The sequence below is a fragment of the Crocodylus porosus genome, unplaced genomic scaffold, assembly GCF_001723895.1.
Source record: "Crocodylus porosus isolate Cpor-Errol unplaced genomic scaffold, CroPor_comp1, whole genome shotgun sequence".
NCBI classification, from domain to species: Eukaryota; Metazoa; Chordata; order Crocodylia; family Crocodylidae; genus Crocodylus; species Crocodylus porosus.
The window spans coordinates 6602618-6613666 of NW_017728886.1; the positions used below are offsets into that span (position 1 = coordinate 6602618).

Consider the following 11049-nt stretch of genomic DNA (forward strand, 5'->3'; position numbering starts at 1 on the left):
TCGGGTGGGAGCTGTGCAGTGGGCGCAGGGCACGCCCGGGGTGGGAGCTGTGCGATGGGCGCAGGGCACGGCCGGGTCCCTCCTCGGGTGGGAGCAGGGGAAGGGCCGGGCGTGACTGCGGGGGGAGCTGTGTAACAGGTTGGATGTGAATAGCCGGGTGGGGGGTGCTATTTAGGTCCTGGGTGGGCAGGTGTGGTGGGGATGGCCGGGGGCTGTGCAGCTGCTCGGGCGGGGAGGCCCTCGGAGGAGGGCTCAGGGAAGGGGGCTGCGGGGGCTACCTGTAAAACGGGCACACCCCCGCTGCTCACACCCAGGCAGCCCCTGGGGGCCCCTGGCCGGGCTAGGGAGGGAAGAGCCCTGCGCGAGCCCAGCCCCTGGCTGGCGGTTTGACACCCCCAAAATGCGGCCCCCTCTCACAACACGAGGATTTCTGCTTGTTAGAAAGCCGGAGGCGCCCTGCGGCCAAGCCGGCCCCCGGACCGGCGGGACCCGCGCGAGGTAAACTCCCGGCGTGGACGGCTCGGCGAGAAAGGCCGAGCAGGAAGGTGCGTGCGTGGGGGAACTTTTGGGCTTGTTTTCACGCCTCTTTGCGAGGGAGATAACAGGGGAGAGGGGCACCGCGGTGAAGGGCCCGGCGCTGGCAGGAATTGCTCCGTGCGGCGGGCGGCTTTGGAGGGACGGCCGCGCGTTGCTCTTTCGAGCCCCGCCGGCATCGCCTCTCCTCGTTCATCCCGCCGACGTCCGTTCGGGTGCAAGGGGGCGCGGGGCTGGCTTCAGACCCGGGTCCAGCTCCTCCACGGGGGTCAGCGGCTACGGGAAGGATGCTGGATGCCAGGGCGATCCGTGCATTTCCTCCGGACACCGGTGTAGGACAGGGCTTTCTGCCCGTGGCACAGATGCAGCGGCAAAGTGACATGACCAAGGAGATCGGCGGGAAGTCGGCGCCGCGGCTGCCGAGCCCGCCCTCGCGCCTGCCCCACACGCGGGCGCCGTGACACGCGTCTCTCCGGTTCCCTCGCCTCGCGGTTCGGTAGCGAAGGAGTTAAGGGAGAAACTCGGCAGCACCTGGCTGTAGCCAGGAGGGTATTTGCAAACAGGACAGGCAGTTTTTGAGGCGTGGAAGATGTCTAAGGCTCCGGCGTCTCCGAAACACATGGGCACCGAAGAATGTGCCTTAGAAGCAAATCCACTCTTGCCCTCTGGATTGCGTCCCTGGCCGAGCCCAGCCCTCCCCCGCCTCGCCCCATTGCTGCGCCGAGCCTGTACGATGGTCTTATGATAATTAACTGTCTCCAGATGCATGGTGCCAATTAATGTCTTTTGTTCTTCGGCTGGTGGGGGGGAGAATTTAAAGTCACAGAGCCTCTTTAAAAAGATCCAGTCGGCCCAGCTCCTTCAGCAAAGATGGATCAAGTCATTGTAATATGATCGAGCCCTAAGAAAGGGGAGGGAAGGCTGGGTGGAAAAGTTGGGCTTAATTAGAACAGGCTTGGAGCCCGTGCGGGGAACAGCCGGGCTCGAACACTGTCGTCTTGTTCCCTCGCGGCGGCTCGGGGCAGGGGGACCGCGTTTGCAGCCCCCAGCATGGCCCTCCGCAGAGACGAGCCTGTCTGCAGGCACGGCCGCGCCCAGGATGTGTCCGGGGGGCCCTGGGGTGGAAGGGAGGAGGCTGGGGACGGACGGAGGTGGCCTTTGCTCCTCGTGCGGCGCGGCGGTGGAGATTGAAGTCTTCCGTCAGGGCCGCGGCCGGCTGGGTCCCCAGACGGATTACCCCCGTGCCCCAGGAGGCGCCGGGGGACGGTCCTGTGCAGCGCGCTCTGCTTGCACGGGCCGCGCTGGTTGTGCCCAGGCCCAGGGAGCTCTGTTGCACGCGCGGATGCTTCCCCTCACCCGCAGACTCGCGTGCATGCATCGAACAACCGTGTCCCCGGCCCCTTGGCGTCACCACCACCATCATCATCACCACCATCAATGTCAACATCAGCATCCGTCGACGAGGAGGGCGGAAGGGAGCTCAGGAGGCCACGTCGAGCGCAGCTCCCTGCTCCGAGCAGGACCAGCCCCAGCTACATCACCCCAGCCAGGGCTTCGTCTGCCCGGGTCTCAAACACCTCCGAGGATGGGGACCGCACCGCCGCTCCGGGCAGCCTGCCCCCGAGCTTCGGCGCCCGCCTCGTGAGAGAGTTTGTGCTCAGACCGGTCACACCTGCTCAGCTCTTCCGTGCTCGCAGGCGTCTGCAGGGACACGCATGCGCACCAAGCACGTGGAGCAAGGGGCCAGGCCTGCCACACACACGCACACTTTGCTTTTCCATGCCGTGCGGGCCCGGTGGCTTTCTTTCGGGATCAAGGGAAAATAAGAAATCCCAAAAGAGCTGCCCACAGCCGGCTGCCTCCCGAGTACGGCGAGAGCGTGGCGTGAGGCTCTGCCGTGTAACATACCGCTGTGGCGCCCGCCTCGGCAGACGGTGCCGGATACGGGGGAGGTTCGCGATGCTGCAGCACGCACATGGGTGCCCCGACCGGTGATGAGATCCCACGCAAAACTCGCCGTGCACAAACACGCGGGTCAGTGGGCTGGCACCCGCCCTTTTGCTCCCCTCGGCTGCAGTGCAGGGGAGCGACGTGTGGGTGGAGAGTCCCGGCACGGGGGGAGAGGAGAGGCAGAGTGCAGGGCCGAGCATGCGCGGAGGAGGAACGGTGGCACTTCCAGGTGACTGGGGTCGGGAGAGAGGGTGGACGAGCGGTCCCGTGCAAAGGTCCCTTGGGTGACCCAGGCTGAAGTCTCTGCTTTGCTTCAGGCTTTCGGGGTGACCCTAGGCCAGTCTCTTAGCTTCTTCCATGGCGCCCACATGCGAAGTGGCAGCATGGCCGAGTGGCCGTGCGAGGATGCAGGAGCGCACCCGAGGCGCCAGGATCCTGCGGTGGTGCAGAGGGACCCTTGCTGCGTCGCCGCCGCCGGGGTGGCCTGTTTGGTCGCGCTCCCGACGCCGAGGAAGGATGTTTTGCACGCCCAAGCTCCTCTAGCACCTATCCCAGCTAGACAGCACATCCAACAGTGGCCAAACAAAGCCCGCTTCTCGCGGGACCTGGAGGCGCAAGCCTGGGAAGGGCTCCAACTTGGGTCAACCACCCCGGTCCTTGTCCGGGGGGCCGGGGACGCGGCGTCTTTCACCAGCGTGTCCTTTCGGGGCCGCTCAGCGCTGGTCTCCGCGGGCGCGCCGGGCAGCTGGAGCCGGAGGGAAGGGACCGGAGGCGTTCGCCGAGGGAGCTGCGGTGTCGGATTCGGTGCGAGCGGGGAAGACGTGTTTCCTGACTCCCCTGTGCATTGCTGACCCTCCCGGGCCTGCCCAAGCGAGTTGCTCCGCTGACAGCTTAGGTTACCGTTTGTCAGGAGCCCGGGCGGCTCCACGGATGAGGCTGCTGGCCTGCCCCGCGGAGGTCGTTTTGGACAACTAGTGACCTTTTCAGCCCCGGCAGATGTTGCCGGCGAAGCGACTGGCGGCGTGACACAGGGAGCCGTTCTGGAGGCAGAGGGAGGGGGCAACGCGCGGGCAGGGCTCGGGCTCTGGGACGAAAGCTCCCGGTAAGGGAGGAAGAAATGGCTCCGCTCGGGGGGGCCGTTTTCCCGCGACCTGGCGTCCGTGGCGCTTTCCACGACTTCGCTGTGGGTGGTCTCGGCGCCGTGGGTTGGCAGTCACGCGGTCTGGCCCCCTCCAGCCTCGCTGCGCCGGGGTGCAGGAGGGGCTGCGAGAGCGTCCCCTGCCCCGAGCCCAGGCCAGGAAGCCCTGAGCAGGCGGTGTTCGCTGCGTTGTCAGAGATGGTCTTCGAGGGCCTTCCTAGGACGGGACCGTCTGCCCGGCTTCATTTCTTCCATAGTCCTCTCTCCAGTGCCTTTCTTTCCTTCTTTCCCTCCCTGCCTTTTCCCTTTCTTTCTTCTCTGTGCCTTCCTCGCTCCCTTTCTTCCCCTTCCAGGACACGGTCGGTTCCTTCGGCCTCCAGAAGAGCCGTGAGGAAGCCCGGGAAGGTTGCGCCTGTGACGCTGGCCGGGAGCGCCGCATCGGCGTTCAGAGAGACCTGGACGGAGGGAGCGACGGCCCCGTGGGAAGCGGTCAGACAGCTGCTCCCAACTGGCCGGCCGAGGCGGGTAGGGCTCAGCTCCCCCGCCGGCGTCTCTGCGTCCTGCCGCGGGCCCCCCGGGTACCCGTGGGATTATGCTGCTAGCCTCGGCGAGCCAAGAATACGGCCGTGTCCTTGAAAACGGCTCAGGACTGTTGCGCGACTCGACTCGGTCCCCGCCACGGAGCAGTTGTGCGCACAGCCACGTGTCCGTCTATGCGCGAGCCTCCTGTGGAGGTCTTGGGGCTTTGTGGGAAAGTCCGGGTAGCTATCCCACAATGCCTCAGCAGATGAGACGGTGGTGCTCCCAGAGACGTGCATGCTGGCAGGAGGGAGACCCAGCAGCGACCCCACAATGCCTCCCAGGAGATGGCACTCCCAGAGCTGTGCATGCTGGGCCGGCCGGCCGGCTGGCAGGAGGAAGCGCCGCAGATTCATTCCCATCGGGACTGTTCGGGGCGCTGTCAGGCACTGACCCCCTTACAGCGGGCAGCAGTGGCAGTGCTGCTCCGGTCACTGCCCTGTGCACCGTGCTGCACGCGGGCACCCCCCTGTCTAGAGCCATTCAACAGAATTAAGAGGCGGCAAATTCAAAACCAAAGGAAGGAGATCCTTTTTTATTATTATTTTGGTTTTGTGCACCCCAGAACAGGCTGTCACCGAAGCAAAGAGCTCAGCCGCTTTACATGGAGAAGCCGGAGTTGCCGGAGTTGTGGCTAACACATTTTGGAGGGGGTACTGATTGCCCACATCTTAACGTTTCGAGATGGGGTGGAGATCTAGCGTGAGACCAGCCTATCTGACCTCTGCTATAGTGGGGTTATTGCAACTTTTCTGTAGAGCTTCTGAGGAAAGCTGGTGAGGGAAGGACCTAGGTATGCGTCTGCCTGGGAGAATGGGAGAGGAAGGGGGGATACGACGGCAGTCTGAGAGGCTGCCATAAAAGAGGAGAAAACTGGTTCTCCCTTGTCAGAGGAGGCAGGACAAAAGACAATGGGCGCGTCTACAGGAGATGTTTTAAGGTGCATTAGCCTGAATTTAAGGCACTTTAGGGCACGTTTATACATGTGTGTTCCCTGAATGCCCCTTGAAAGTGGCGATTTGGGGCTAATCACGCCTAAATCTGATAAATACAGGTATCAAATTTAGGTGCAGTTAGTTAAGATGCATTAATGCACGTGTAGACACACTAAAGCGCATTAACACTGTGTGTGTGGACTGACCTGGAACTAACTTGAGCCCCAAGTCAGTCCATACATAACATTAGTGCACTTTAATGCCTGCATGTGTAGACACCTGCCTAAACCTGCTTAAAGCACATTAAGCTAATGCACATTAAATTCAGGCATGCTTAAATGCACATGTAGACGTGCCCAGTGGGTTTCAGGAAGAGGAAAGCAGATCCAGATCGAATCTCAGGAAAATCGTGCTGTTGTCAGTGCCGAGGGCAGGAGTCTCCCATGGTGGAGATGTTGAAGAAGGCGTGGGGGCACGTCGGGCCGTTTAGGTACAGCAGATCCCGCGTCCATGCAGGGGGGCAGGATTGGAAAATCTTTCATGTCTGCTGCAACCCTAAGATCCTGTGATTTTGGTGCCTGGCAATTATCTGCCGCTGCAGGAGACAAGGCATTGGAGCTGGCGGATCAGGGCTGATCCTGTGTTACTTGGCTACTGAGGAAAATTGGGACGAACCGGCATTATTTAGGCTGGAGAAGAGGAAACTGAGCGGGATTGACAGTAGCCTGCAGAAAGCGGGAGTGCTGTTATAAAGAAGAGGTTGGACCAGGTGACCCCGGAGGTCCCTTCCAGCCCTGCTCCCCTGACTTGTAGAGGATGCGTCTGTTAATCCATCCTAGTGTGCCATTAGCTTTTTATTTTATTGTATTATTTTTTTCTTTCTATTTGTGATTTTGATTTTTTATTGTATTCATTTATTTTTGCAACAGTGGTAGGACAGATGTTGCAATCGCTGCTCCCATCTCCGCCGGCGGTGCCGAGAGAGGTCTCGCCCGTGGGTCTGCGCAGGAGCGCCTGTCTGCCGCGGCACCTAAAATGCGGGGCACGGGGAGCGCCACTAATGGGCGCGCAAACTGCCTGAAGTGCTGTTTTGTACCCTACCACCTCTATTGGCCATCATAAAGCTGCCTCCCTGGCGCTTTCCAGGTCTGTCCCTTCGTGCTTCTGTCTCCTGCTCTTGCTACACTGAGTCCCGGACACATGTGCTGTGCCTGACGGGAGGCTATTAGGCAGGAGGTAGGTAGAGTCGCACCTTGTAGGCTGACTAAATCAGGAACGCAGAAGCTTTGGGAAGCCTTGGTGCCTTGGCCGGGATGATCTTAGCCACCTGATGCTGCAGTTTTTGCTTCGATCCAATGCGTTTGCGGCGCGGTGTGTCAATATGTGCATGTTCAAAGGGGCCTGTCAGAGGTGCTCTCTGTGTGTGTGTGTGTGTGTGTGTGTGTGTGTGTGTGTGTGTGTGTGTGTGTGTGTGTGTGTGTGTGTGTGTGTGTCTTGCCCCCCCCCCCGTCTCCTGCTGGGAGGATCAAAGAGGAGCAAGGGGGGCTTGTCAGGAGACCGTGCTTCTTCCCTCCTCCGGTTTAGGGGTCTCGGGCCTTCCTTCCCTCTGCTCTGGTATGGAAACAGCTTTGCAACCCACCCCGCCTTGCAAAACCATCCACCCTGGTGTGAAAGGAGGGGAGGGAGAGGAGAAGAGGGGAGGGGGGCGGGGAGCCCTTCCTCTAGGTAGCTGCGTGCGACGATGAGCCGAGAGCCCTGGGCCCCCTGGCCGCGGTCGTGTCACTCGGCCTTCCTGCGCCTCAGTTTGCCCGCTGGTGACAGGTCGCGTGGCGCTTCGCGATTCCGCCTGTGAGGTGGCTGCTGGGCTCGCACGTGCAACGTGGAGCCGTGGGGTATCTGCCGCGCGGCCCGTCTCATCTCTGCCCCCTTCCCCTGTCGCCCGCAGGTGTCGGGAAGCCAGGGCTGTGAGAGCAAGCACCGCACCGCCCTGGGCGAATGCTGCCGGGTCTGCGGCCCCGGCTTCGGCGTGTCCGTCCCCTGCGGCAGTGCTAACACCCAGTGCGAGCCCTGCAGAGCGAGTGAGTACGCGGGGGCCGGGTGGGCGGGTTACGCCTGAGGCGCCGTCCTGTCTGGGGTCTGGTCCCTGCCAGTCCCCCGGGAGGCTCGGGTGGGATCACTTGGTTCGCATGGGTTGTCACAAGCGGCCCATTCAGGCACTTGCTTTTCCCATCGTATCCCAGAGAAAACCCCGGGCCTGAGCGCTCACTAATTCAGCGTCTCATGCTAACGACGCACGGGGTAACTTTGCCGGGCCGCCGTGCTACAGTAAGGGTTTATTGCACCCCAGGCGTTGCCCCAAGGAAATGCAGCAGCCTGGAGGGGTTTGCGCCCAGCAGAGCCATGGGTGCCAGGTAGCATCAGCGGGTGTGCAGCCCTGTTATCCCTGACCTCAGCACACGTGTCTCTTCCCGTGACAGACGTGACGTTTTCCTCGGCCAGCAGTGCCACGGAGCCGTGCCAGCCGTGCTCCACGTGCCCGGAGCAGGCAGCCGAGCCGTGCACCCCCACCAGCGACACGGTGTGTGCCAGCCCGTGCGCCCGCGGGCACTACCTGCGGGCCGGCAACGGGACCGGCGCCCAGTGCCTCCCATGCCAGGTCTGCCCCGAGGGCTACGGCGCCGGGATGCCGTGCGGGCCAGCTCACGACGCCGTCTGCAGCAGGTGCCCGGACGGCTTCTACTCGGAGGAGAAGAGCTCGGTGCTGCCCTGCCTGCCCTGCCAGCCGGGGTGCAACGAGAGCAAGGTGATGATCCGCCCCTGCAGCCCGCTCTCGAACACGCTGTGCATGGGTAGGTACCGCAGGGGGCGGTGCGAGGGACGGGCTCTGTCGGGCTCCCGCGGTGCTAGGCGCTGTACCAACCCATCTGGTCTCCTGCCGCTGGCGGCCTGGCCCCGACCTCGGCAAGCGGCCCCTTTCCTTGGCTGGAGTATTGGCCCCGCGGCTTCTTTGCCCCCTTCCCTTATGCGTCTTATTCCTCTGTCTGTCCCCGCCTGCCTAAATGTCTCTGAAGAAGCAAGCGCCCTGTGCTGGGACCGGGACCAGGGCTGAGCGCCAGGGAGGACTGGGCCGGAGAAGCTCTGCTCCCCTTCTGCCTCCCCGGCTTTGCGTTCGGGGGCAGTCGCTGCGTTTTTGTCTGCAAGGACAGAGGCTCTTCGGGTTGTCCCTAATCCCCGCTTTGTCCTGCCTGCCGCGCTCTGCTCCCGCTCGGCCCAGGGCCACGCGCGCGTTGGGAAGCTGTCTGCCGAGGAGCGCGTTGAAGGGCCGGGCGGCAACAACGCTGCGTCTTCGTCCCCGCCGCCAGCGTGCGGGTCAACCCCTCCTCTCCGCCGTGGGTCCCCGGGGGAAGGAGGGCGCCGGCGCGGTCCCTTCGTTGCTCAGCGGAGGAGCCAGCGAGGTGACGGGAGCTGGATTCGAACCCGCAACAAGGCTGGGACCCACATAGACGCCACGCGGGTGCTTTGCGCGGCCGGAGAGCTGTGCAGCTGTTAGACCGCTCGGCTCTGGGAGCAAAGCAGCCTGCAGCACCCGCCGGGGATGCAGGAGACGCACATCCATCTGGAGGTTTCACATAGGAGTCGAACAGCTGGAGCTGGAGCTGTCGCGGGCTCGCCGAGCTCTTTGCAGCAGCCGGATCGCTCGGTTATTTGTCTGCAGTCAAAAAACGAGGGCGTGCCCGAGCAAAGGAAGGGCTCTGGACACAGCTCTCCTCCTGACCGCCTCCTCGGGGGGCTGCAGGGACGGCCCTGCCCTGGCTCCCACGCTGGCCCATCACGGGGTTGGGAACGTCCCTCGGGCCGCTCCCAGCCCTGGGATGCTCCAGTGCCGTCAAGTTCCTCCGAATCTCAGCCCAAGGCACGAGCGGGAAGGGGACAAGGGCACAACCCCCGACTTCAGGAGTGAAAGTCTGAGTCTCTTTTTATTCAGCAGATGGTTAAAAGCCGCCCCCGCATCCAGCGCCCGAGACCGGACTGATATCTGCCCGTCTGTGCAAAGGAGGGAGCCGCGGCGGGGGAAGTCTGGGTGGGGGATGGAGAGGAGGCTTGCAAGGACCCGTCTGGGCCCAGTTTGGGACGGGCCGAGCTGGACAGGATGTGAGAAGGCCAAATGACCTGCAAGGACCGCTGACACCAGGCTTGGGTCTTCTTTTGTATGGTTTTTATGATGGAGGCAGGTGGCCCCAAAATGTCGCTTCGTGCTTGGTTGTTTTTTGGCGGGGCGGGGGGTAGTTCCTTTCTATTATTTTAAAATACAGTTTGGGCAGGAGGAGCTCTGCTAGGCCTCCACCTATTATCCTGACAGAGGCACGAGGGCTCCAAGTGAACAGAGAGGCCCTTCCTCCCAAGGCCGGTGGCGATAAATAGAGGTTCACCGAGGCCTTCACGTTTCCACGCGCCGAGTAGAGATCTCATCACCTTCCCCGCGGCTCCGGATTCAACCCCTTGTGATGCCGTTCTGGTCCCTGCCTTTCCTGAAGCTGTAAAGCATTATAAGAAACTCCTTGTTCTTATCCCACGTCCTAAAGACGCCCCAAAGAGCGTGCCTGGCTTGCGGGCAAAGGGGGAAAGGGCTGGCTAGTCCCTTGGGACAGCGAGTATGGCTAACCCTCCGTGTCTTACTGCAAAAGGCCCGTCTTTGGGAACCGAGGTGGCCGGGGGAGGGTGGCTGGACACGGGCTGTGTCCACCCCACCTCGGTCCCGGCACGGTGAGGCGAGTGGGTTTTCTTTCCCTTCCCAAGGCTCGGGTCCCGCCGGGCGAGCGCTGCAAAAGCGTGGGCTGGCTCGGGGAAGGCAGGGCAGGGGCAGAGGCCCTGTGCTTGGGGGCTTCGTGGGGACCCGGGCCAGAGCCAGAGGCCTGGCTGTCTGCACGGCTGGCGAGGGCTGGCTGCGGACGGGAGAAAGCACCGGCTCGGAGGCGGGGGTGATGCCGGGCCGGACCGCGCTGCGGCAGCCGGCAGGTGTTGCTGGCTGCTCCCGGGCGGCGGGGTCGCGGCCGCGTGGCGCGACAGAGCCTTTGACGCGGAGCCGAAGCCGTCCCTGCGAGCCGCCCCCTTCCTGGCTCCCGGACCCTTCCCCGCCGTACTGGGGGCTTTCCTGCAGCCTCCACGCGAAGCCAGTCCCGATGGTCTGCGCTATCCCCAATCTGGGATCGGGCCCCCATCGCGCCAGGCGCTGTACGTGTCCTTGCCGACAGAAACCTCGTGGGCACATGGAAAGGGCCACGCGCGTACCCCCACCGGCTTTCACACCACCAGGTTCGCCCGGGCTCCTTTCATCTCTGCTTGGGCTGGTTGGCACGGGCTAACCTGGGCCCAGGCACCCTCCGGGGTGGGGGGCTGTCCTCCCTGGGGGGAGGCAGGCTGAGAGCCTTGGCGGGGGCCAGGCCAGGGTCCCAAGAGGACGCGGCAATGACGACTCCAACTTGGTGGGGCATGTGTCCTCACAATTTAAGGCACTGATTCCCAGCTTTTGATGCCCGGGGTGCATTGGCACGCTTTCAGATCCTGCATTAAAATTGACGGCACCCGTCACTCTTACGCCTGCAAATGTCGGTCTGTCTGCAGCCAAAATACAGCATCAAGTGCAGCCTTTTGGCCCCTGGGGTGGACGAGATGGTCCGTGGGCCGGGGCCGGTCTGTGGACCCGATCCTGCACACGCTACCCAGCCAGAGCTCGAGCTCTCCACGTGGGGCCAGCGCAGCCAGGGCCTGATCCCTTCGCATGGAGCCGGGGCACTTTTTGCAGGACTCTTTTTGCACCTTCCCATGGAGCCAGGGCACTTTTTGCACCGTCTCGTGGAGCCAGGGCACTTTTTGCAGGACTCTTTTTGCACCTTTCCGTGGAGCCAGGGCACT

The 11049-nt window shown here is 63.0% G+C and overlaps 1 protein-coding gene across 1 annotated transcript in view; it reads left to right on the forward strand.

Moving 5' to 3' along the window:
• Positions 1-5813: 5813 nt before the first annotated feature.
• The window catches only part of LOC109306438 (tumor necrosis factor receptor superfamily member 16-like), a 13633-nt gene continuing 8397 nt past the window's right edge, over positions 5814-11049 (forward strand). Inside the window, 4 exon segments of the mRNA XM_019529798.1 lie at positions 5814-6006; positions 6008-6130; positions 7082-7214; positions 7614-7985. Of these exon segments, the coding sequence (XP_019385343.1) occupies positions 5953-6006; positions 6008-6130; positions 7082-7214; positions 7614-7985 (682 nt within the window). The 5' untranslated portion in view covers positions 5814-5952.